Below are 22,827 nucleotides of genomic sequence, written 5' to 3'. Positions count from 1 at the left end.
TACGGAGTGCGGTATCGCTACTTCATGCTCGTAGCTAATAGGCTTATTCCGGACTTTATTCCCTGTCTTTGTATCTGATTATTACAGCCGCACCCGGCACGGCCACGGCTTCGCTCTCTAGCACTAGCCACACCCATCCATCAGTTAAATGCAAAATAATACGGAGTAAAGTGCAAAAAAAAAAAAGAAACACTTTGGGGCGTTAGTGTATCCACAGTATATACTCCGTACATCGTCACCTCGACACCCCTTTGCCAGTCCATCCACAGGGAGCATATTATGTATGTAGCTGCAGGAGGAATCACCAAAGGGGCGAACGTAAAAGGTAAAACGTAATTCCTGAAATCATCAGATAGTCCCTCTGCCTGACTATAATATCACCCCGAGCTACTCCGTACCGTAAGCTCAACCTCTGCTCGTAGCGGAACAACCAATTCCAGGGCGCAGACTCATCGTTCACCGGCCATGGAGTCGCCCGTCCCACAGCTGCCCGCACACTCTTTTCCTGCTTTTCGAGCTACTCTCCCCCTGGAACCTTACCCACCACCATGTCTATCCCCCCTCCTCGCCCCCTGCTGCAGAGCCAAGGGCCGCAACGTGGTTTTTACAAATAACATCTCGTAGGTTGGCTGCCTTGGGCCTGCTCGGCGAGTGGAAGCGTTACGTTCGAGCTTCGGGCTTATCTTATCTTCCGTCTTCGTATTTCCTGACTCTTGTATTGTAAGTAGGTATTGTCTGTGGCGATATCTCACGTCCGGAGGTCCCAGTTGTCCGCCCCGTTCTGATCATGATCGGCTTGGTCCATAGTTAACCTAATTCGTTACCTAATTATTAATTATTCATTTTAATTAATAATGGCCGTGGACAAGCCACACTGCAGGCAGCACGAGAGAAGAAGAAGGCAGCAGTGCAGGTTTCATGGCAGACATGGCAGACATGGCAGACCAGCGAGGCAGAAAGTGCATGCTGTGCAGGGCGATACTCGGACGCGATCCAGGATGAAGTGAGTTGAACGGGTGGTCACAGGCAGACAGCTGCTTCTTTTTGTAAGTACCCGTGTATCTACCTGTATTCGTTTCGCCGTTTCAATGTCAGCGTTTCGCTGTTGGTCGGTGGTCGTTGGTGGTGCTTGGTCGCGATGGTGGTGCTTGGTCACAGATTGAGGCGCCATGCAAGAGGACAGGACCAGCAAGCCAGATCGACTCTCGACGAACATCAAGCTACCTCCACCAATGATAGACTCCAGTCCCCGGCTCCAGACGTCTATCATCCAGTGCCAAAAACAAAAACGCCCTCTCCCGTCCAGATGAGACGTGCTGCACAGACGGGCGAGAAGCGAGTGGTCGGCACACTGCAGGCTGGTGAAGCTTCGGATATACGACATGCTTGTATAGCTCCCGACTGATCAGCTTAACCTAATCGACAACAGAATTAGCCCGGGTAGGGATTACTGATCAGAGGCCGTAGTTTGGCGCGCGTTGATACCGGGAGTGGACGAGAGATCGCGCATGGATGGACCCTTGTTCGTATAGACGGCAGTATGGAGGAGCGAGCTCTGCTGACCGGGTTACGGCGTTGACGCATCTATCGATTTACGGGGATGTGGAGTGGTATAGATATGCATTGAATATTATTGTGTCTGACATGTACATTCAGTCCTGTGATCCAGGTACAACAAGTAAAGATCTAGAAAAGATGGGAAGATAGAAAACCATCTAGGACAAAGGATAAAGAAAGTAGCAACGGTGTAGGCTATAGGAAATAAGATCAAGACAAGGCCTGTCCAGCAGCCTAGACGAACTCTCTCCGCGTCTTTATCATCGTTTGGAGGTCGAGGTCGAGTTGGAGGAAGAAGTCGCCATGGTGTAGGGAGACCATGGATCTTTCGTGCTCTTGATGTACCTGTCCAGGCCGAAGTTGGAGCCAGAGCTGCCACTATGGCTGCCACTATGAGATGTCAGACTATACGGAGAACACGAAAGCAAGGGAATATACCTGCTGCTGCTGGACTGGGAAGAGCCGCTGGTGTTTCCTGGCATGGTTGCGATATATGTATGTAGATAGTATGTAGTATGTAGTATGTAGGTAGATAGTGATCGCCGTTGTTACGAGCCAGAGCAGCTCCAGAGAGTGCTCCCGTCGTTCTTATATACTCCGTACCAGACACCACGAAGCAATGTCTCGCCCGAGCATACCACCAAGACTGCGTAGAAGCGTGGCCTGCGACCTCACCTGCCTAAGCAGGCTCCGGCCGGGAGACATAAGCCAAGGCCGCCCGTTGCTTGCTTCACTGTTACAAGACTCTTCAAAGGCGCAGTTAAGTCCGGGCGAAGATACTAGGCGTTTACTCGGACCAACTGCTGCTTGGAGCTGCTCCGATGCATGTTTCTTGTGTCTCGTCTAGTCTGCCGTCGTGCAGCATCGGTCGTAAAGTACCAGCTTAAGCACTAAATATAGACTATAAACCGGAGAAAAGGGTAGAGATATGTCTATGTCAATAGTGTATATCATGTATCCTGGTGCAGTTGTGTAGGTGCCGTCGCCTACAAATCTCAGAACACCAGGTTTGCCAGACCGCAGTGACATCCCTGCGCCCTTGATAGGACAATGCCAATTCCTTCGAGCTTCTCTGCCTCTTTGGGCGTTTCCGTGTGCTCTCGAGGCCTGCGTGGACGGCCGTGACTGGCTGCGACGAGACCTGAAACAAAGGGATAGATCATGATGCCTATGACTGGCTTTAGGCACGCGGATAACTATACGCACGCAACGCCTTCGCACCGCAGCAGACGGTCGACAGGTCGAATAGCGACAGGGACATCACTGCCCTGTCCGAGCCTGTTTCTTGGTTTTTCCTGTACACCGTCTCCGTATAGCAGAGAGTCCGAGGGGCAGGGCCCTGCTTTCGACAGGATACACGCCCCAAGCCAGTCCGCGGGCGCCAGGAACAGGGTTGAGCCCAATCGGCAGCCAGTGGAAGGCCGGTAAGCTCAAACTGGACGTCCCTGTCGATATGTATGACGGTCACGGTGACAGCGGCCTTGACTCACACCGTAGCCACGGGGACGGACGCGTAATAAGGAGTCGAGGCATCTGTCGGACGAGTGAGGCTGTTATCGAATAGCCATCGGTCTTTATTTTTTTTTTTTTTTTTTGCGAAGTTTGACGTTATGTTATTCAAGAGTTCGCTGCCCTTTACCTGCATCCTGTCCAGGGCCGAACTCCTGGGCCTTGACCAGGCGATCTGACCGCCAGGAAACATCTCGAGCCCTGTCCTTGCTAGCGCGCAGAGATGGATGGACATGCATATCGTGCTTCGCCTGTTTAACGCTGTGTGCCGATTTTGGTGTCGGTGCAGGGGTGGTAGGTGTATCCAAAAGGCAGACAGGCATCAAGGGGCCATCTTTCATGTGGCATAGAGAAGTAACAATATCGTACATGCGTATTAAACCAGCGATTTTTAACCCCCCTGAATAACTCCATAACTCCATCCGATATATAGATAGATGTACATGTGATTATCGTTTATCTCCAGGTGAACGCCATGACGGAAAGAGGAAAGATTTGATAATAATACATGCAAGAGGGATATTAAACGGCGTCAAAACACTCTATCGTGGCGCGGACTTAGGCCGTGGTGCCACAGAGCCGGAGGATCAGCTCGTACCTGGACATCGTAGATTAGCATCAGTGACATCATGTCTATCGGACGGAAAGGAGTACTCACATTCCAAACATGATGGCCGCGCTGGGCACGACTCTCAGCAGATGTGGCGTTAGGCCGCCATACATGCCTGCCATACCCTCTTCCTTCCAAATCATCTTGAAACACTGCGCCAGGCCCGTATACTTCATCTCGACCCGTCCGCTTCCGCCCACAGGCACGGTAGGCGCCTGTCTCAAGCGCGTCCTGACCACTTCATGCGGATATGTCACTACCGCAGCAACCAGCTTCGCGGATCCAGCCGCCACCAGCTTCCCACCCCACGATACAGCGTCGTCTACCCACCCGGCAACATGTGTCGGGTCAGCAGCCAGTCGTGCCTCGCGCCGCGCCAACCCTCGCTTCATCTGCTCGTACAACACCCACTGAAGCGCGCTCTCAGACACACCCAGATAAGACGCCGACAACCCACGATAGAGGCCCTGTATCCCTTCATGTCGAACGGTCTGGCGTATACAGTCTAGTGAATTCACGTACTGTCTCCCCTTCCGGCCCTGCTGCGAGGCGTTTTTGTCCAGCTGCATGCGCGTCTTGACTAGCCAGATCGGATTCGTGGCTGTGCCCGTAGCTATCCCTGCTATGGCTGCCGCGCCGAGATGGATGGCCACAGGTGACTCGTTGGGATCATAGTTGAAGTATTCATTCAGCATCCTCTTGCCGTTTCCGTAGACGTAAAAGTTTATAGCTCGCGCAGGCACGACGCCGGTCAGATTAGGTCCTAGACCCTTGAAGAGGGCCCGCCATCCTTCATGGACATGTATAGATCGTAGCATCTGTATCGTTTCGCTAAAGTGGATGGCCGCGCTGCGCGTGATGGAGGAGAGAGACGACGTCGTTGGCGGTAAGGGGTGAGATGCGCGAAGCTGCTGTAGCTGTGCCTGGTAGAAATCAGACTGTAGTCTCGTTTTCAGCACGTCTAGCGGTGACGTGAGTGTCGCTGCTGTCATTCCGCCGAGTCTATTTTATCTCCGTCAGCATCTTATGCCCGTTAATTAAATTTGATGGATGGGTATAACGCACCCTCCAGCAAGGAAATGAGCCCACGGCTTCGCAGTCGGCTTTTCCATCTCCACTTTCTCCCTGCCAGGAGCAAGGTCGACATCGTCCGTCTCGCCGGATTGTACCAGCACACTCCTGTTCTGCGTTATTCTGTCGCTGCCGCTGCCGTCATTGCTCTTCAATCCAGTGCCACCGGACATCCCGGCGGACGTCGAGAGGGAAGCCATATCAGACTGACTTCTCTAGGGCGTTGAGGATGCCATCTATATACAAGGAAATGGGGCAGAAGAGACCAAGAAACCCGTCAACCTCCTGTGTTGAAAGCAGAAGCTGAAATAATATATTTTTCTTTCGTTCAACTCGCCATCCAGGGATGTGATTAATCCGTGATGAGTAATAGTCTTCCGGATAATATATTTTCCAGTATTATATAAGATTACTCCTGAACTGTGAAAAGAAACATACAAAATACCATGGACAGACCACACTATGAGCAGACGAAACATGAACAGACCATGAAGACTAGACAGGCGAAACATGAATAGACTACTCAAGCAAAGCCGATATGTGGTCCGGTCTTTTGTCAGGGATAACTAGGTAAAGTCAATGCAATGGTTCGAGTTTAGTCCGACGACTGTCCTTACTATGTCACCGTTTCTATGAAAATCAACGAAGGACACCCATGGTGAAGGTTAATAATGACATTCTGAGGCGTTAATACAAATACTACGAAAACGGCAAGTGGAAGAAGTAAAAGATTATGATTAATCTGCAACGAGGTCCTAGACGGATAGGAGTCGAACTGAAAAGGTACACAAAAGAAAAGGGGTGACAAAAGTGTACAGTCAATACAGCGTAAGAAGAGTAAGAGTAGCTTATGAGAAAGGGAATAAGAAGAACGTCGACGGACGGACAGGCTGGATATGATCTCGCTGGCTGGCTGGGCTGTGGAATCAATATCAAGTGATGGGTTGAATGGTAATAAGACAAAAAGGGCGAAGTAAAATAGAGCCAAGGGGGAGAGTCAAGGGGGAGAGCCAAGGGGGATTGGGTAAAAAGGTCAAAAGGTCAAAGGGTAATGAATTGAAATAATGTAACAGCGCTCGCTCTCTATCCGAAAGGGGAAAAGGAGGAGGTAGGAGGTATCAAGTATCAAGTATCATCAACCGGCAGCTGAGTATCCTCACAGAAAAAGAATTGAAGAAAAGGGGACATTGATAAGGTGTCTGTGGTCTGCCATCTACCGCACTGTACGTATACAGGGGAAGTTGACGGGCCTGAACACAGTAAAGTCATTAATGCTCTGCACATGACGCGGAACGAAACGAAATAAAAAGGGGTCAAGTTTTGTATGTAGTGTGACAATGGATGCTTTTTTTTTGTGTTTTTCTTTATTTTTTTCTGCTCTCCAAAAAACGTAGGGTATCAAAGTAGGTGCATCGTATCAATCCGAGTCCTCTCCTATCTGGCATCGGCGACATCATCTCGTCACCCGTCCACCGCCGTTGGCATGATGCGGTTGCCTCGCATGGTGGTTAAGACGGGTAGTTCTCCATCTCTCGTACCATACCTCGCGACTGGCTTCACGCAGATCTCCTCTCCATTCGCTGAACACGCTATCCTTCAGCTTGACAAAGTCGCAGTGCTCGGGATCGTAAGGGTCTGCGAAACCCCATGGGAATCGGCGGCCGACCTTTTCGTTCTTGTTGTGCAGGGTGTGCGGGTCGGGAGAGAGGATGGAGAGCGGGAATGTGTGGTTGGTGACTACTTCTTCGGCGGAGGTAGTAGAAGCGGTGTCCTTGGGGACGTGAGAGGGCTTTAAGCTGGCGTCGGCAGCCTCAGGGTCGGGAGTGGCATCCTCGCTCTCGTTGCTGGTATGATGGACGTCCATCTCCTTGAGCAGATCGTCTTCATCATGTTCGTCGAACTCTTCCGAGGCATCATCGTCCTGTTCATCCAACGCCAAAACCTCCAAGGGGTCGATATTGGCTTGCTTCAAGCTATCCCACACCGTCTTCTTGAGGTATGCCATGTGGGCGGACGTGATGGTGTCGGCTTTGCTGATGATGGGAATAACGGTAGTCTTACCCTGCATGGTACGGATGACCTGAATATCAAGCTCGGTATCCAGACCACCGATGATCTGGCTGGACGGTTTACCACGAGCAGCCGCCTTCTGAGCGGTAGCAATGTTTGCGTCGAGTCTGGCCGGGTCGAGGATCAAAAAGGCACAGTGAATGTGTGTATCGCGTACTCCGGGTGCACGAACGACCTTCATCTCCTCGGCGAAGGTGTCCTCGAACTTACTCTCCAAGAAGCTGGTGATGTCACGCAGCTGCAGGTCGACGATGTTCTTCTGCAGTCCCTCCGAGTCCCATAGCGTGAGGCCGATGCGTTCATGATCGATCTCGGTCTCGATGTAGCGCGAGCTGAAGGGAGAGTTTCCAGCCGAGTCTGGTCGCGGCTCGAGGTCGTCGGGCAGCTTTGTTGGCCGTTTATTCGGTGGAAGTGCGAGAGAGCTACGCAGGAATTCGAGGAAGGATGTCTTGCCGCAGTTTTTACCTCCCACGACAAGAATACTATAGAGTACGGTTAGCATGTCACTGTATCATCACGGAGAGAGGACGTACTTGTATGGAGTGGGATCTTTCCGTCTCCTCACTCGTCTGGGACTGTTGATAGTGCTCACGGCGCTGCTGGCATAGCTATATCGTCCACGATGCGCCATGCTGTCTGCACCGCCGTACGGATCCCGAGACAAGGCAGCTCTGGCGCCCGGCGGAAGCGGCGGAACAGGAGGGACGTCCATCATCCCAGGTCGATATGCTTGATACGAGCCGGTCGACCTCGCGGACTCTCCTCCGAACGAGTTCAGCTGAGGCGGCGGCGAGAGGTCCGGCAGGCGCGGCGCATGTTTGGGGACAGCAGCAGCTTCTCGCTGGCGACGCAGTTCTTCCTCCTTGGCCTGCTCCTTGAGCATCTTCCTGCTGATCTTGTTGGACGACTTGCGCTCTGCGACCTGCTCCGTCGACTTGGAGCGGCGGAGGAAGCCGAGAGAAGTCCGTCGCGATGCCTGAGCCGGTTTGTTGTTCGTAGCAGCGTTGACGGCGTTGGTGCTGTTGTTGGTGCTGGTGTTGATGCCGCCGTTATGGTCGCCAGGGGTGCGGGGCCGGGAGGGCAGAGCTGTCTCCATGGCTGCTGCTGGTCTATCTCGATCTTTTTATATCAGAGCTAGTCGCGGGATCCAAAGCCTCGGTTCGGCTGGTCGCACTGTGCCAGGTCGATGCGGTGTTCTATGCAGATGTCGGTTTCTATACAGATGTTAGCATCGAATCTCCATCTCTCACCGTGACAGGGCAGGGAAGTAATCCAGGCTTATCGTACTATCCAGGTCTCCTGCTATCGTATCCTCCGTCTGTCGTGTCCGTCTGCTGTCTATCTTCTGCCTGTCTATCTGCTCCTGTTGTGCTGTCTGTGGCTTGCCGGAATATATGCAACGGCCCAGCGACGTCGGACAGCCACGCACGTCAGACAGCCTGACAGGTTCTATTCCACTGCGATGGTCGCGCGATGAGGTACAATCCGATTGATTCGACGCAGAAGAAAAGTAACCAGGAACCCTGTCCTGTGCTGTTTGTTGGATGTCCTCCCGTCAAGCTCAATTGACGCGCAAGCGAGGTCCAAGTCCTGCCGGCAGAAGTTCAATGTCGAGGTCTAGTCGACCTTAGCGAAGAGAAGCGCCGTAACGAGCGAAGAGGCAGAGGTCGGCGTCGAGAGAGAAGAAGAAGAAGAAGAAGAGAAGAAGAACAGAGAGAGAGAGAGAGAGAGAGAGTGAGCAAGGGGCGAGATGAAGGGGCTTCAAGGCGAACCCGCTAAGCCCGCGAGCGTCTTCTTAGTGCTGCTATGGGCGTCGAGTCCGAGTGTTTGGCCTGCTAACGCTTAGTGATTACAAGGAGGCGATCCACTGGGCGTTACATCTCTATTATTACTCTGGGTGTTGTTTATCGTGGCCGATGTCTGGAGTAGAGGGCGTTTAAGGGGTAGATATACGGGATACATGGAGTATACTGGGACAGGAGACATCAACCAGCCACGCCGAAGCATCTTCGTCAATTGGCACCAGGAACACTTACACGCAGGCTAGTTGCTTGCGATTACTTGCTTGCCCGTTTGCTTACTGGTCTTTAGCTTGCGCCGGTGGCTTGACGTATCTACTTCGCGATGTTTACTCCGTACCTTTAGCTTCGATCCCGGCAAACCTGAAACGCACTAACAGTACGAGCCAGGGGCAAGTTGGCCATGTTGGCCATGTTGTTCCGGCGGCAGCTGGATTGAAGATAATGGGACCAGTATGAGAAGGGATAATATGGGCAGAGGATGGGTATAGAAACATTAAATCAACATCAAGCATAACCGTGAACCATGGACCGAAATCATCATCATCATCATCATTAGGCAGACTTGCGTCTCTCCCTCTCCAGCTCCTCTTTCACCAGGCCTGCCAGGACCTGCTTCCTCTCCTCTTCCTTCACAGCAGTCACCCACGGCAGCACCAGACACAGCTTGACGCCGCTCGGACACACCTTCTCCCTTACTAGCTCTTTGAACATCGGGCCGTCAGGGCCAGTCGCATACTTTCGCTGTCCGAACAGCTCGACCTGTCCCGGAGCGTCGTCGGGAAGTTGCTCGTCGCCCCACCGGCCCTGGAAGTAGAGCCATCTGGTGGGAGTCGAGGGGTCGTAGGGAGTGAAGAGACCGGTGGTCGGGGAGTAGGAGTATACATATGCACTCAAAGTCGGGTCCCAGAGAGTGCCTTCGTCTGCTTCGTCTTCCAGAAAGCCGGCAGGGAGATCGAGACCAGGGATCGTGTGGTCGTGTGTTCTGTGCAAGTCAGTACTACTATTACGTTACAGCAAGAGATAGACACGGCGTACCCTGCTGTGGCATAGACGGCGTGAGTACCGTTGCCGCTGAAGCCGATTGGCCTTACGCCGCGCTTGTCTGTCGCTTGGAACTGGAATGCCTGGCCTGCAGCGTGCTGGCTGTACCAGATGGCCTCGGGTGTGCCGTTGCGGAAGCGAATCATATTGTGCTCCCTGCGGGAGTCAGCTCATCCCCGTCATATTTACCAGATGAGTATACATACCAGTCACCGACATGGTCGCCGAACTCGATGCCTAAGACCGTGTTGCCCTGGTTATATCTATTTACGGCTCGTCAGCACTACACTACGTCACGCTGGCTTGGACTGGATTGCTTTGCTCACGCGTAGAAATAGAAATAAAACGCATCTACCGTCCGATCCGCATCACCGTGTTCTCTAACCACGATCGCAGATGAGACAGCGCCCTCCGTCTTTCCGTCCTTGTTCGGCTTGACGCCGCCAAACCACTTCGGTAGGGCCTGTATGCCTTCCTTCGAGGTGAGACAGACCTTGTTACCGCCTAGCTTGTTAAGCTCGTCGAGGTTGTTTAGTGTAATGTTAGTTGGCGAGTTTGGGATGGCAACACGGTCTATCATGGGAACCGTGTGTGAGAGCTGTGCACCAATGTCGGAAGGCTGGTAGGGGTCCTGGGAGTGTATCCAGATCAACGGAGCTATACACTGGTGAGCAAAGCCGTCAATTAAGCAGAGTAGAGCAGACGGTGGATTACCATATTTCATCACATAGTCCGGCACCGTAGCGGACGGCTGGGGCGCCAAACACTGCTCCGAAGCGATGTAGACGGAAGCAGCTGAGATATTACCTATGCCCAGCCCGAGTATCAGCGCCGCCAGCGCCGGCCAGGCGCAGTACGATGAAGCACATTTGCCCATTCTTATCGTAGTTTATCGGTTCTTGGTTGTTTATACCGTCTCGCCCTGTTGCCGTGGAAAGATGGCGGCGCGGTTCGTAGACGGAAGGAAGGGTATTTATCCTGTTTTCGTGCCGCGATGGCCGTGCAGGATCTCGGCTGGTCGTGATGCCCTCAGCAGATCAACCACCAGACAGGCAAGACAGGCCGACACGCTCACGTTAACCATCCCATCACGTTGTGTCGGCCGTGGTCGTCTATGGCGGCGTGATGGGCCTCGTTATCCCAGTTATCCCATCGCACGCCAGCATCGGCCATCGTGGTGTCTATCCTTGTCTGAGGCTTGTCCTGTGGGCTTGAGTTAGCTCGCGGGTCCGGCTGAGGGTCAGGCTTAACTTAATGTAGGCTCCGCTCGCACCAAACATTGAACATGAGAGTATGAGATGAAGATGAGTAAGAAGAGTAAGAGTAAGATGAAGAGAAGAGAGAAGAAGAGAAGAAGAGAGAAAAGAAGAGAGATACTTGTCAGTACGTAAAATGCTTGTCCGTATGTATTTCCTGTTTAGGTAATCCTGCTAACTTTAGTAATCATGCTTATGTTAATAATATCACGTGGTAATGGTACGGGACATAGTTATTCCGTGATTACATATCACTTAGTCATGTCATGCTTAAGTTAACTAACGTAATCCACAGGCGAGCGAGCCACCCAAGCGAGCGAGCCACAATTTTTATTATATATAGATTAGTAAGTTCTTAATATAATTCTTAATTCTAAAAAAAAATTATTAAATTAAAAATTAAATAATACTAGGATTAGGACATCTTGTTCTTCTATGTCCAAGAATATTACAATTACTACATCGTGGTTGAGCTCGTAATTGTGGTTGTAAGACTGGTGGTTCGGTTTCTGTAGGCTGGTCGATCGTACGTTCAGTAGGTAAATCAGGGGGAGTAACAAGGCTTTGAGCTTCTTCTCTTGTAAGACCCCCTAGTTGTTGAATTCTGCGGCTGGATCTTGTACGTTTTTGCTTCTCCTTTTCGTTTGTAGTAAATATATCCTGATATTGCTTCTTCATTATTGTTGCAGTAACCATCCCGTACTCACAGGCCTTAATAATTTGATCAAAGCCTTCCCTAAATTGCTCAGAGGGTTCCGTACGGTCTTGTCCGAAAAGGTTCTTAACCTTATTTGCTTGTCTGTATAACTGGCGAGGGTTACTAGGTGTTTGTAGACCCCAAGATGACTGAGAGTTGCTTGATCGGCTTCCTGGGGGGGTAGGTGTACGAAGTTGAATATCGAGCTTTTGGACCACTGTATCTGGATCAAATGGACTAATCCCAGTTGCAGTAAAGCTATTTTGAATATTCTTAGGCTTAAAAGCCTCTACCCTTGCCATAGGGTACGCATTTAAGAAATCAAGCTTCTTAATAGTATTGAATCCAAGTCGCATTCGTTGTTCGACCAAACCTCCGTACGCTCGCTTTAGGACAGCAAAAACGCTTACATCTAAAGGCTGTAAGAGGTGTGAGGAATGAGGAGGCATACAGAGAGGAATAATATTATTCTCTGTACAGAGTCGGTCGAATTCAGGTGTAAGATGGCTTCCATGACCATCTAATATAAGTAAGGAATGACTGCCTCTTTTTCGTACATTCACAGCTGGAATGAATATCTTTGTAAGCCATTTAAGCCCAATCTCATCTGTTGTCCAGCCATTAGGACTGGTATCAAGTCTCCAGCCATTTGGAAGCCCATCATACCATCCTTCCTGAGTATTCTGGCCTTTGAGAATAATGTACGGAGGTAGATCCCAGCCAGACGCGTTCACTGATTCAATAACTGTAACCCATTCTCGATTTCCAGGCTGTAGGAGCTTCGTACGGCCATATTTCTCAGAACTAGAAATAACTTTTGTGGTTGCACAGAGTCCCATTGCAAATCCAGTCTCATCAAAATTGTAGATATCTTCTTGTTGAATTCCGTACGTAGTAAAGGTGGTATTTAGTTGATTAAACCACTCTTGAATAACCTTAATATCTTTACATTTGGCCCGTTCATGGTTATAACGCCTTGAGTATTGACTTTGGAGCTCTGTACGGCGGTTTACTAGGTTTGAGACCCAGTTCTTGCCAACTCGCGGAGGTGAAGATGCAGGATTTCGTACGGTAAGAAGATGGTTGGCCATATTCTCAACAAAGGCAGGCCGGGGTGGTAATCCTCGTTTATCTAGATCCAGAATCCATTGAACAAGCATTTCCTCTTCAGTATTTGTTAATTTATGTGAATTTGCGCGTAAATCTGTACGGGAAGAGCGGCCATTGATTCGATGAGTGAGTGTAGATCTTGGTACACTAAATTGACGTGCAGCTTCACGAATAGAGGTAATTTCCTTATTTTTTAAAGCAGAAATTGCAAGTTCGATCTTTCCCTCTATTTCTATAGAGTTTCTATTATTTTTATTGTGAATTGGTGGCATTATTGCGTGTAGAAGTTGTTAATTAGTTAAAAAGAGTACGCGTTTGAATTTGGTGGCTCGCTCGCTTGGGTGGCTCGCTCGCCTGTGGATTACGTTAGTTAGTGAATCGCTTACTCAGCGGCGCTGCTGCTTTCCGTGAGTGCATAAAAGAAAAGGACAAGTCGACGATGGAAGATGCAGCGATCCTTCGGCTTCCCAGCTGTGCAGCTCAGCTTCACGTCAGCAGCGACCAAAGCGGCGGTGGTACGGTACGCTCCAGTTAGCCGACGTGAGCAATCGACCGTTTGGGGTTTGATAATACGGGGGGCGCTGGTGCTCGCCTGGATGGCAATGCTAGTAGCCCGTCACCCCGTAACTAGCAGAGGCAGCCACCCACCACACACCATCCATGGAAGATGTCAACTCTAGCTTGTAATACTGTACTTGACTTATGCATGGTATGCTGTGCATCATACCTGTCGACGAAGGTTCCCTAGACTGCTGATCAGCGTGGACGGCTGGTGCACGCCCAGCTCGTTTAGGATAATGGATCGCCTGGCAGGGGGGCCAGGGACAGGAATGAAAACAAGATGAGCAGAAGTACACGGAAATCCTGTCCTATGTACAGTGTACTTGCAACCTCTGCTGTCTGCCGGTCCCCGGGACGGCACGGCGGACGGCGGACGGGGGACGGAGAAGGAGGCGGAGAAGGAGGCGGAGAAGGAGAGGGTGAGATGTAGCAGCTGCTGCCGGGCGTCGTTTGTGGTCTCGATTCTGTCCAAGAGAATGCGCTGTGCATTCGACTCGGTATATATACACGACTACGTGGCTCGTCGCAGGTACGCTCACACGTAGATGGTACATGCGCCAGGCCTGCATCCATGCGTGCTAGCGAGTGTCGCGCATCGTTAGTGGAAAGCTACCTTCGCTACGGTGGTGTTACAGAGCTGGATGCAGCAGGAGGCAGGTTGCCATGGCTTGAGTCTCTTGACTACGCCGTCGCTGGGATGCTGCACAACTGAAGAATGCATATCAACTGTCTCTTGTCGGTTTGCTTGATATGGCCGCCTACCTAAAACATTCCAAACCCGGCGACTGCAACCTCCACCATGTAACCCATTCTTGGCCGTCTGCATTGCTGCCAGGCCACGGGACCTCAGTCACAGCATCAACGTCCAAGTCCGGGGACTTGAACCAGACCCATACCGTGTAGGCGTGGATGTGGGTGTGGGCGCGGGCGCGGGTGCGGGTGCCTTCCGTTCGACCGTCGCTGTGGGATGGATGGGTGGGCTGGCACCGATAGACCGGTCAAGCGAGGTCGTACTCCGTAGATTGCTTTGGAACTAGGGTACCGAACAAAGGGTTGTGCACAACGAAGGTGAAAGTTAAGCCAGGAACGAAGAAAAACGAAAAGTAAGGCGTCCGGTCTGGTTCGATATATGATGGCTGTGAAACTTCCACCCTCCACCATCACGAGCCGACCGCTTGGAGTGACAGGTACATGGTGCAGCAAGAGTTCACGGCTGCAGTCGATCAAGAAACCGACCAGTGCCTATCATCCGGGACGACGGGAATCATTCAACAACCAACCATTACCCGGCTATCTTGGTTCCTTTGCTTGTCCGCCAGCACTTCCCCCCTTTTTTCTCCCTGGAATCGAATGGACAGGACTGGTCCGGGTCAGGCAGGACAAGGCGGTCAACTAACTAGCTCGGTCTTGGGCCGCGCTTCGTTGCTTCTCCGGCTGTCAGTTCGGGTATAGATAGACTAGCCAGCGCAGGAGTAGGCGATACATCCAGATAGAAAGCGTATGAATATGCGAATCCCAGCGATTTAAGTATCTACCTCGAGGTGTCCACCGGGGATAGGCCAGGCAGCCGTGATGGTGTCGACAGGGGTTCTTCTCCAGCATTCTTTTACTATCGATGTGCATGCTAACCCTGCCTCTTGACCAGCTTGGGGCGGGGAAACGCCTCGTACACAGGGGTTCCATCCTCGCTGTCAATCTATCGTAAGCTAATGGTGTGTCGTCTGTATGAACCGGGCCACCATAAACGTTATCTCCAGGAATGTAAAGCCGCACCTAATAATAAGCCGTAAACCATTAGTAGGTTGATTCTGGTGTTGTTGATGCTGTTGTCGAAGTTGTCGAAGTTGTCGATGTTATTGTGTCGACGTTGTGTTTTATGTCGTTGTAGTTGATTATTTAATCCGCCTCGCTGGTAGCTTTTCGGCCCGAGCCCAAAAGAGAAATCGGCCACTTCAACTCTTCAACGACATCTTCACCTCGACATAATCTCGCTCTCTGCTCTACAGGGGTGTCAAGGATGAGCCACAGCTCCAGGAGCTTCGAAAGCTCCGTCAGTTCCCAACAGTTAACACAGCTAACCCAACTAATATGAAACGAACACGGAGAGACATGATAAGACGACGCGGGATGCCTGTGGTTCGAACTAAAATAAGGTACGCTGTCCGCTCATCTGAGTCTTACATGCACAGTATAAGAACGAGCCGAGAGTCCGAGATGCCGTCGCGTGGAATCACATCAATAGACGACGCTGAAAGAGCTCTTGTTCGGATCGGCCGGGATTAACGCGGTGCTTCAAACCGCTTACCCTGGTGTCCCCGCGTCAAACAGACAGTCAACAATTAAACACGGAAAAAGAAAAGAGACGGTCAGGGAAAAGGAATATGGCACTTGGCGAACTGCCGTGCGATGTATATGTGCGGCATACGCACACGCTAGCTGCCGACGCTTTTCCATCGCTAACCATCCTAGCGCCGGTTGTGGAGATTACGGCCCTGGCTGAGTTCCTTGGACGATGTCCTGGTTGAGCTATGAGACGCACAAGAGGGAAGAAAAAGAAGCATACCATTCGGATTGAATGCAACAGCATTCGACGAATGTATTCTTTTTTTTGTTTTTTTTTTTGGAGGGTTTCTTTCGTTTTTCCTACCTTTTATGCTTTGTTCTCCTCTAATAATAAACACGACATTAGAGGAGATTCTAGACCAAGCTGTTCCATCCCCAGCCCATCGACACACCCCAGCCAGTCTCCGCTTTTGCCTTTTCCAAGGGTTGCAAAAATAGACAACCACCACCCAAAAACCTGCAAATTTTTAAGAGAGAAGACCACCTAATGGTACCGATATTAGTGCGAGGATGTGAGAGGGTAGTGGTCAAGGTGTGAGAGGCGTGTGAATGCAAGGTGCAAGGTCATGGTCTCATACCGTATAGGGGAAGGTGGCTCGGATCTTTCTTTTCTCGCTATCTCCTCCTCTCCTGACCTTGTGTTTGAATTCTGGCCTCGCCCACCTTACCGCCTCAAACCCAATCATAAATCAATGATCTTCAAAACGGACTTTGCTTACTTTGGTTCTGAGAAACAGTCAGGGTATCACCACTCTTCGGCACCCTTCCCGTCTCTCACTCAAACCCTCGAAGCATATAAGCTGGCCTGTCTCGAGACGTTCTCTTCCTATCCTCTTTCATGATCGATCACATCTGCAATCAACCATATTTGGTATAACCCGGTGGTTGCTATTTGGGCTTGCCGCGGTAGCCTACAGGTTCGTGACACTCGACCTTTCTGTTTTTATGCATCCTTCCGAGGAAACCGATCATGCAACTTTCCATCTGGACATGAATAGGGCAAGCCGAGCCTGACTGTCAATATTTGGATCACCGCACCCGCGGCTGTTTTACGAACTTTCCCCATCAAGCCGCCTGCTAGCGAGTGGTCTTACCGTAAGTTCACCTTTTTTTATTCCTTTTTGCTTTTTTTCGACCTGGCGAGAGGGTGCCTCTATTTTTTCATTTGTTCTCCATTTTCTCCATTTTTATACTTTACAATTCTATCGCATTTATATTTATCTTTCCCCTCGCCTTGTGGTACATACCTCCTGCTTTGTCATTGTCCAATTCTCTCACAGACCGACACGCACACCCGCACATTACCCATGCTTGTCAAGCTGCGGATCCTAGTGGGAGGCTGATGGAAGCGGCCAGACCCTGCCTATATCCCGCATTGCCATCTGAACGCTTCACTCACAACGCAGCAGATCACGTCGTTTCTGCCGGTTTCCTCTTCTCCTCTTGGGGGTTGGGGCTTGGGATTGCCTCGTAACTATTGCTATTTGCGGTTGGACGGGTATACTGTTTACTCCAGCATATTAATTTACGGTAGCACCCATTTCCATCCTGCCTGGATCCGGATGCTCCTGACTTTTGTTTTTCATCAATCTTTCCCGTTTATCCCTTATCGGTTATTCGCCAGGGCTTGGATCCCACGTTTCTGAAAGGGGGACCCGTCAAACGTAAGAAAAGGAAAAAAAGTCACCCCAAAAGCAAAAAGAGGGATCCGGAGGTTGACCTGAATCTATTGGAGGGCTGCAGCTGCGTGGAGGTGGGTGACCTTTGACAGATATAAGAGACGGGCACTAAGAGGTGTGTGTTGTGGCGTGGCATACATGACCATAGCACAGAGCCCGTCCGATTTCAAAACGTACTGCGATACCCTTCTGAGCCTCTGAGTATACTACTCCGTACTCTCCCTCCCGGCAATGTTATTATGTCTTTCGTGGATACCCAACGTTTGTTTTAAATTGACGTCTCCCTTCCCACTACTTTAACACTACTCCAGGACAACGTTTAACACCAAGAAACTTTAAACATTCGTTCTGCCTGTCTTTCAAGCTTTTGAGTTAAGAGCGCTCACGCTTTTCGGTTTTATTCTCCTCAACGCTTACTTGGTTTCCTTGCTATTTCAACTTATCATCTATACTCTCCTCACCGATGTCCCACGGCTCCGTACGCACCGCCAAAATGCGGGAGCCACCGCCACAGCCTCTATCAAAATCCCGTCTTACCCTTGGAATGGAAATCGAGTTCTATGCTGCTATCAAGGCTTCTACCTTTAATCGTATTGTTGTTCACGACTGTATTGCAAGCCTCTTAGGGGAACGGCTACGACAACTTCGACTTTCTGGTCCTGAGGGCTATGGCTCAAGGTTCAAAGTCGTCTTCGATTCCGACTATTACCCAGACGAGGACAGGCTTGTCGATTACTCTCTTTGGAACCTGACTACAGATGCCACTGCACGAGCCCAAAGTCCAGAATGGTTTAGAGGCTGTAAGCATACCCAAAGCCCGAGCACTGAGATTACCTGTCTTTTACTTACACGGCTCCTTTGTGAGATGTCCGGATATGTATGTGTGGGTGTTTGGCTAATATTTGTTACGATTAGATGAAAGCCAGGCAATCGAGATCATATCACCCCCATATTGGGCTCGCACTGCACACTGGGAGAATGATATTCAACGGATATTCTCGTCAAGGATGGGCCAGTTCAATCCCATTTCGGCAAGAGAATTACGTCTATATTATGAACTGAACAACACCACCAGCTTTCATGTACATGTCGGCAACGGAGTTGAACCTGACGCTTTCTTTCCATTCAATACAGTACGGAATTTGGCAATGATCCTGTTGGTGTATGAACCAGCAATAGACAGGCTGCTTGATGCTAAACTATATCCTCTCCCCACCCTCGTTGGCTCATGCGACCGATCTCAGGAGGTAAATAATACGCTCCTTTCTCGGCATACCGTGTCTCGTTTAGAAAGGATGGCTGACATATAATATTCCAATTTAGCCTCAGAGCATATCTTCCATCCGCAACCCCCATTTTCAACCTCCAAATCTGCCAGCACGCTCCCTTAGAATTGTCTTGGCACGTCATCTCTACAATACTTGCTATGACATTCAGTCGGTAATTCGCGCAATGAGCCCTTTACCCCCGGATGAGACATCCACCCCGGATTGTCCGTGGTATTATAAATTCAACTTCAACCCACTGCTTGATTCTCTAGACGCACCCCCACCAGTACTCCCTCCATCAGAAGATGTGGAATGTCCGAACGGCTATATCGAGTTTAACGGTCATCCCGAATCGAACGGCCATGCTGAATCGAGCCGTCATGCTGAATTGAACGGTCATGCCGAGTCGAGCCGTCATGCGGAATCGAACGGTCATACCGAGTCGAACGGCCACACCGTGTTGAACGGCCACATTGAGTCGCCCTCACCCACACCCGCAGCTCAAGCCCGGCCTACGCCATATCCAAACGCCAAACGAAAAGCCCCGACTATTGAGTTTCGGCAGCAAATAGGCACGCTTGACCCTGATACGATGGTCCACTGGATTAGGTTTTTAACGGCTTTGGTGGAGTTTTCCAGTAAACTTACAGGTCGAGCCGCGATGGAATTTCTGGGCGTGGAGGACATAGAAATCGACTATTCCCCTATTAGCGAGGCTTCATCGTCATCGAATGGTGCCGGAGAACAACAGATTCCTCGTGTTACCTACAATGGAAATGCAGACTCGAACGCAGCTCTTTCCGCATTCGCTTTTCTAACAAGTACGCACCCTATTGGATCTCTCGGGCGGCTCCTTACCGCCATGGACTCCATAGCTATAGATCTCGACCCTGAAACTACACGATACTGGAAACGGAAAGTCTCACCCTAACTCTCCCTCCACTCGCTCAATATGAAATGCTATACGCAAAGAAACGAGTGTTAGTAAAAAATATGGAATTTTTGAAGTACACTTTTCTCGTTTTCGCACACTTCGGCCTTTTCACTTCAGCTTTCTACTTTTTCGGGCTGGAATTTCGCCTTACGACATTTTTTTGGCTTGGTTTCCACTGATGAAGAGTGGGTCGTCTGGAATACAAAATTGATACTATTCGTATCTTTCTTTTCGTTTCTATTTTTCATTTCTGTTGTCCCAGGAGGACAAGGAATGGCCCGCAGGGGCATCGTCGGTAATTGATCCGAAACCAGACGTCATAGTTTTATTGCACCGATGAGCAGTTGATGCGAGCTCATTTAAAAGAGGAGGAACAAAATCTGCGCGGGCGCTTGTATGACTAGGCGTCATCATCGCCAGCTATCGAATCCACGAATTTCCATACCTGATGGCAGCTGAAAGTTACACCGTCCTGTTACTGGAGCGCCATGCTATATCCGAGTCGACCCGAAGAACGTCGTTCATCGTGTTACACACCCAATATTAAACAAAAAATCACAAAAATACGCCAAACGAAAGAATATTCCCCAGTGTCAATCCACAACTGGCTTACTTGAATAGCGATTTGGCATGAATTCTTGTCTGCTATTTTCTATTTACACTACTTGCACCGGTTTTTCCTTTTTCGCCCACTTTTTTCTCTTCGAGGCCTACCAGGTTTCCCTTCTTCGGGTTATTTTTGCAGGTGTACAACTGTTGTCACTCCTTCAGAATGATTGATTAATATAGGGGATGCAATTATTGCGGATCTATACTACCTGTTGCAGGAAAGGTTTAGGATATGGTCCCGGGTTTTTAAATAAAATATCATTGGCATTCGGCCTTAGTACTGCCGCTCCTAGACTTACTTGTACGCTGGAGTTGAAGGGACAGAAATGGAGTTTTAACAAGAGGCTTGTTTACAATTTCGCTTCACTCAAATCGGTTATCGTTTTTCTTATTCTTGTTTATAAACATGTCTGTCTTAGTTCGTGACCCCATATTCTCATGCCATATGGTAGCCATTTCGATATGGCCAATCTTCTTAATGCGACATATAATCTTTTCATATTACCGTCGATCACCTTCGGTGATTCCAAATGCAGTTCCCCTTTTTCAAGCCCTCCTTGCATAAAATTACTCATTAACCGACATCTTGTCCATCTGCGGCATCAAATAAAAGCAAACAAATGTAGGGCTACCTTCGTGGATCAGAAGGGCATCTAGGTTTGTAACCTGAATTGCTTGAGGCTTGGATAACTGTGACTTGAGAAATGTGACATCCTTCTCTTGTAGAACCTACTTTCCCCCTTTTCAGTTTTCTTTTTCTCGTTGACAAGGAGGTTTCCCGCCGGCAAACGTTCACTCCCGATTCGAATACGATTGGGGAATACGGTGAATTTAGGTATTACAAGATGTATTGCTGGTTCCACACGGAGGATCATGTTCTCTGCGGAATTAACGCTTTTATTCACTGTATTGGGGGGCAGAGTCGGACCAATATACTCCGTATGCATGCGTGAGATCGGCCTATAGGGCATGTTTGCTGGTATAGGATGCACCGACAACCCTCATGTTGGCCTATTGTAATCAGTTTCCCGTGCATCCATGGGTTTAAAAAAATATTAAACCTAATCGGAGGTTTCTTTTTTTACCCATCTGATATTTAAAAAAATCGCGGGCTGGCTGGATAGTGGCAGAAGGCACACTGTGCAAGGGTGTCAATTATGATTTTAGGCCGCTGCAAGTTGGAGCATGTAGCGAGCAGTGTCCGGGTACACAGCATAACAAGACTGAAAAAACGGAACGAGATAATCCTGATAGGCACCTGGTAGCCAAACTTTTTCTCCGTTGTATCCTCACAACTCATATTCGTCATCAACCGATGGATCTTTGTATTCATGTAAGGGGGGAATATAAATCCAATATCGAATTTCGGCTTGTCCTACTTCGCAGGGTATATCGAATAGTCGGCCATTATTTGTGCCCCGTTTTCTACCAAGTAGGCTTAACAGAGACGTGACCATCCTCGTCAATGACCTTGCCGCGATCCCATTCCCTCCCTTCCCCTTTCTTAGCCCACTTCACACTCTCGATGTCCCTGCTGTCACCATCGAGATGGGTCCTGCTACTCGAATTTAGGCCAGCGAAGGATTTGTTTGCTTCCCACTTCTCTACCACTTTATCCTCAAATCCGGCTTCACGTAATCGTTCTGCGCCCTTCCGTTTCCATAGTGCACGATCCCTGAGTGCCTCTAACGCCATGTCCCAGTCATCATCGACATGTTTGTCTATTTCTTTAGGGTTCAAAAGACCTGGCACAGGGCGGATGTGCCCGCGGCGGTCAGCTTTGGTGTCATGTTCATCTTCGAGATGTACATCTAACGCGGGGTCGTAATTTAATAAAAAATGCGCGTCTATGTTACTCGAATTTGTGGCTTTGAATGCCCCACGACCACGAGATCGGAGAGGTGTATCGGTGTCTGCAGAGCTTTTTGGCGGTGGAGCAGGTCCAATGATGTTACTCAGCGGATCTGAGTCGTCGGAGTATGTGCTGTCTACGTCTGTGGGCATAAGACACATAGTCTCCTTCTCTTCCGCATATATTCGAGGTGGGGGTGACAATGGTGAATGCTCGACGGCGCTAATTTGGGTATCTGCATCTAAACTGTGACTCTGATTTCGCATTTGGTTAGGTTTTCCACTTCTCTCTTTCTCCCTGCTGTGTCGCCTGCGGCGATGTGCCCTGTTTGGTGATTTGGACCGGCTGCGGGATCTATCGTCTCGGTGGCGGTGTGATCTCCTGTGACTACTGCCATGGCGAGCAGCATTTTCCTTTTCAGATCTCTCCGCACGACCGGATATCCGCGTTGGAGATCTATGCGTTCGATGATGCCGGGTATGGCGATCCTTTTCGCTCTTTCGCTCATGTCGACTGACTGCGGATCCTCGCATTGCCTCTTCCGTGTCTGATCGATGTTCCCTGTGATGTCTTCCCCGCCTCCTCGACTTGGTATCTTCATCACTATCTGAATGTAGATATCCATCATCCGCTTCCCTAGCATGACGTGGCTTATGACGGCCGTGATCACTCCGCTTTTCTCGTTTCTCCTCCCTACGTTCCGGAGACTCAACTCTTCGACGTTTATGTTCCCGTCCATTTCGTTCCTCTGGCCTCGAGGAACTAGATTGCCGGTCTCTCCCTTCCCTTAGGCTTCTCATTCTCTCCCTCGCCTCCTCCTCCTCCTTCCGTTTCAAATTTGCATTGTGACTGTCTGTT

General features: G+C 50.0%; 5 protein-coding genes across 5 annotated transcripts; 1 reads left to right on the top strand and 4 right to left on the bottom strand.

Annotated features, from left to right (window-relative positions):
• Positions 1 to 3,624: 3,624 nt before the first annotated feature.
• Positions 3,625 to 4,947, bottom strand: GIQ15_05055 (uncharacterized protein; the record flags this gene model as incomplete). The annotated part of the gene is made up of 3 exons (XM_033552472.1): positions 3,625 to 3,664; positions 3,725 to 4,678; positions 4,742 to 4,947. 3 exons carry the CDS (start codon positions 4,945 to 4,947, stop codon positions 3,625 to 3,627), a joined length of 1,200 nt encoding a protein of 399 aa, XP_033406202.1.
• Positions 4,948 to 6,200: 1,253 nt separating this feature from the next.
• Positions 6,201 to 7,913, bottom strand: GIQ15_05054 (Sep4b; the record flags this gene model as incomplete). Its single annotated transcript, XM_033552471.1, has 2 exons — positions 6,201 to 7,299; positions 7,351 to 7,913. 2 exons carry the CDS (start codon positions 7,911 to 7,913, stop codon positions 6,201 to 6,203), a joined length of 1,662 nt encoding a protein of 553 aa, XP_033406201.1.
• Positions 7,914 to 9,171: 1,258 nt separating this feature from the next.
• GIQ15_05053 (uncharacterized protein) lies at positions 9,172 to 10,537 on the bottom strand (the record flags this gene model as incomplete). The annotated part of the gene is made up of 5 exons (XM_033552470.1): positions 9,172 to 9,601; positions 9,655 to 9,816; positions 9,867 to 9,923; positions 9,987 to 10,317; positions 10,375 to 10,537. The coding sequence occupies 5 exons, from the start codon at positions 10,535 to 10,537 to the stop codon at positions 9,172 to 9,174; spliced, it is 1,143 nt and encodes a 380-aa protein (XP_033406200.1).
• A 7,232-nt stretch (positions 10,538 to 17,769) lies between these two features.
• GIQ15_05052 (uncharacterized protein) lies at positions 17,770 to 19,505 on the top strand (the record flags this gene model as incomplete). The annotated part of the gene is made up of 4 exons (XM_033552469.1): positions 17,770 to 18,106; positions 18,222 to 18,553; positions 18,744 to 18,798; positions 18,847 to 19,505. 4 exons carry the CDS (start codon positions 17,770 to 17,772, stop codon positions 19,503 to 19,505), a joined length of 1,383 nt encoding a protein of 460 aa, XP_033406199.1.
• A 2,037-nt stretch (positions 19,506 to 21,542) lies between these two features.
• GIQ15_05051 (uncharacterized protein) lies at positions 21,543 to 22,235 on the bottom strand (the record flags this gene model as incomplete). The annotated part of the gene is made up of 1 exon (XM_033552468.1): positions 21,543 to 22,235. The coding sequence occupies one exon, from the start codon at positions 22,233 to 22,235 to the stop codon at positions 21,543 to 21,545; it is 693 nt and encodes a 230-aa protein (XP_033406198.1).
• Between the last annotated feature and the right edge of the window lie 592 nt (positions 22,236 to 22,827).

Source organism: Arthroderma uncinatum (assembly GCF_011692745.1).
Source record: "Arthroderma uncinatum strain CBS 119779 chromosome Unknown scaffold3, whole genome shotgun sequence".
Classification (NCBI taxonomy): Eukaryota; Fungi; Ascomycota; class Eurotiomycetes; order Onygenales; family Arthrodermataceae; genus Arthroderma; species Arthroderma uncinatum.
Note: the sequence above shows the minus strand (reverse complement) of the source record. Positions and strands in the feature narration are given on the sequence as shown.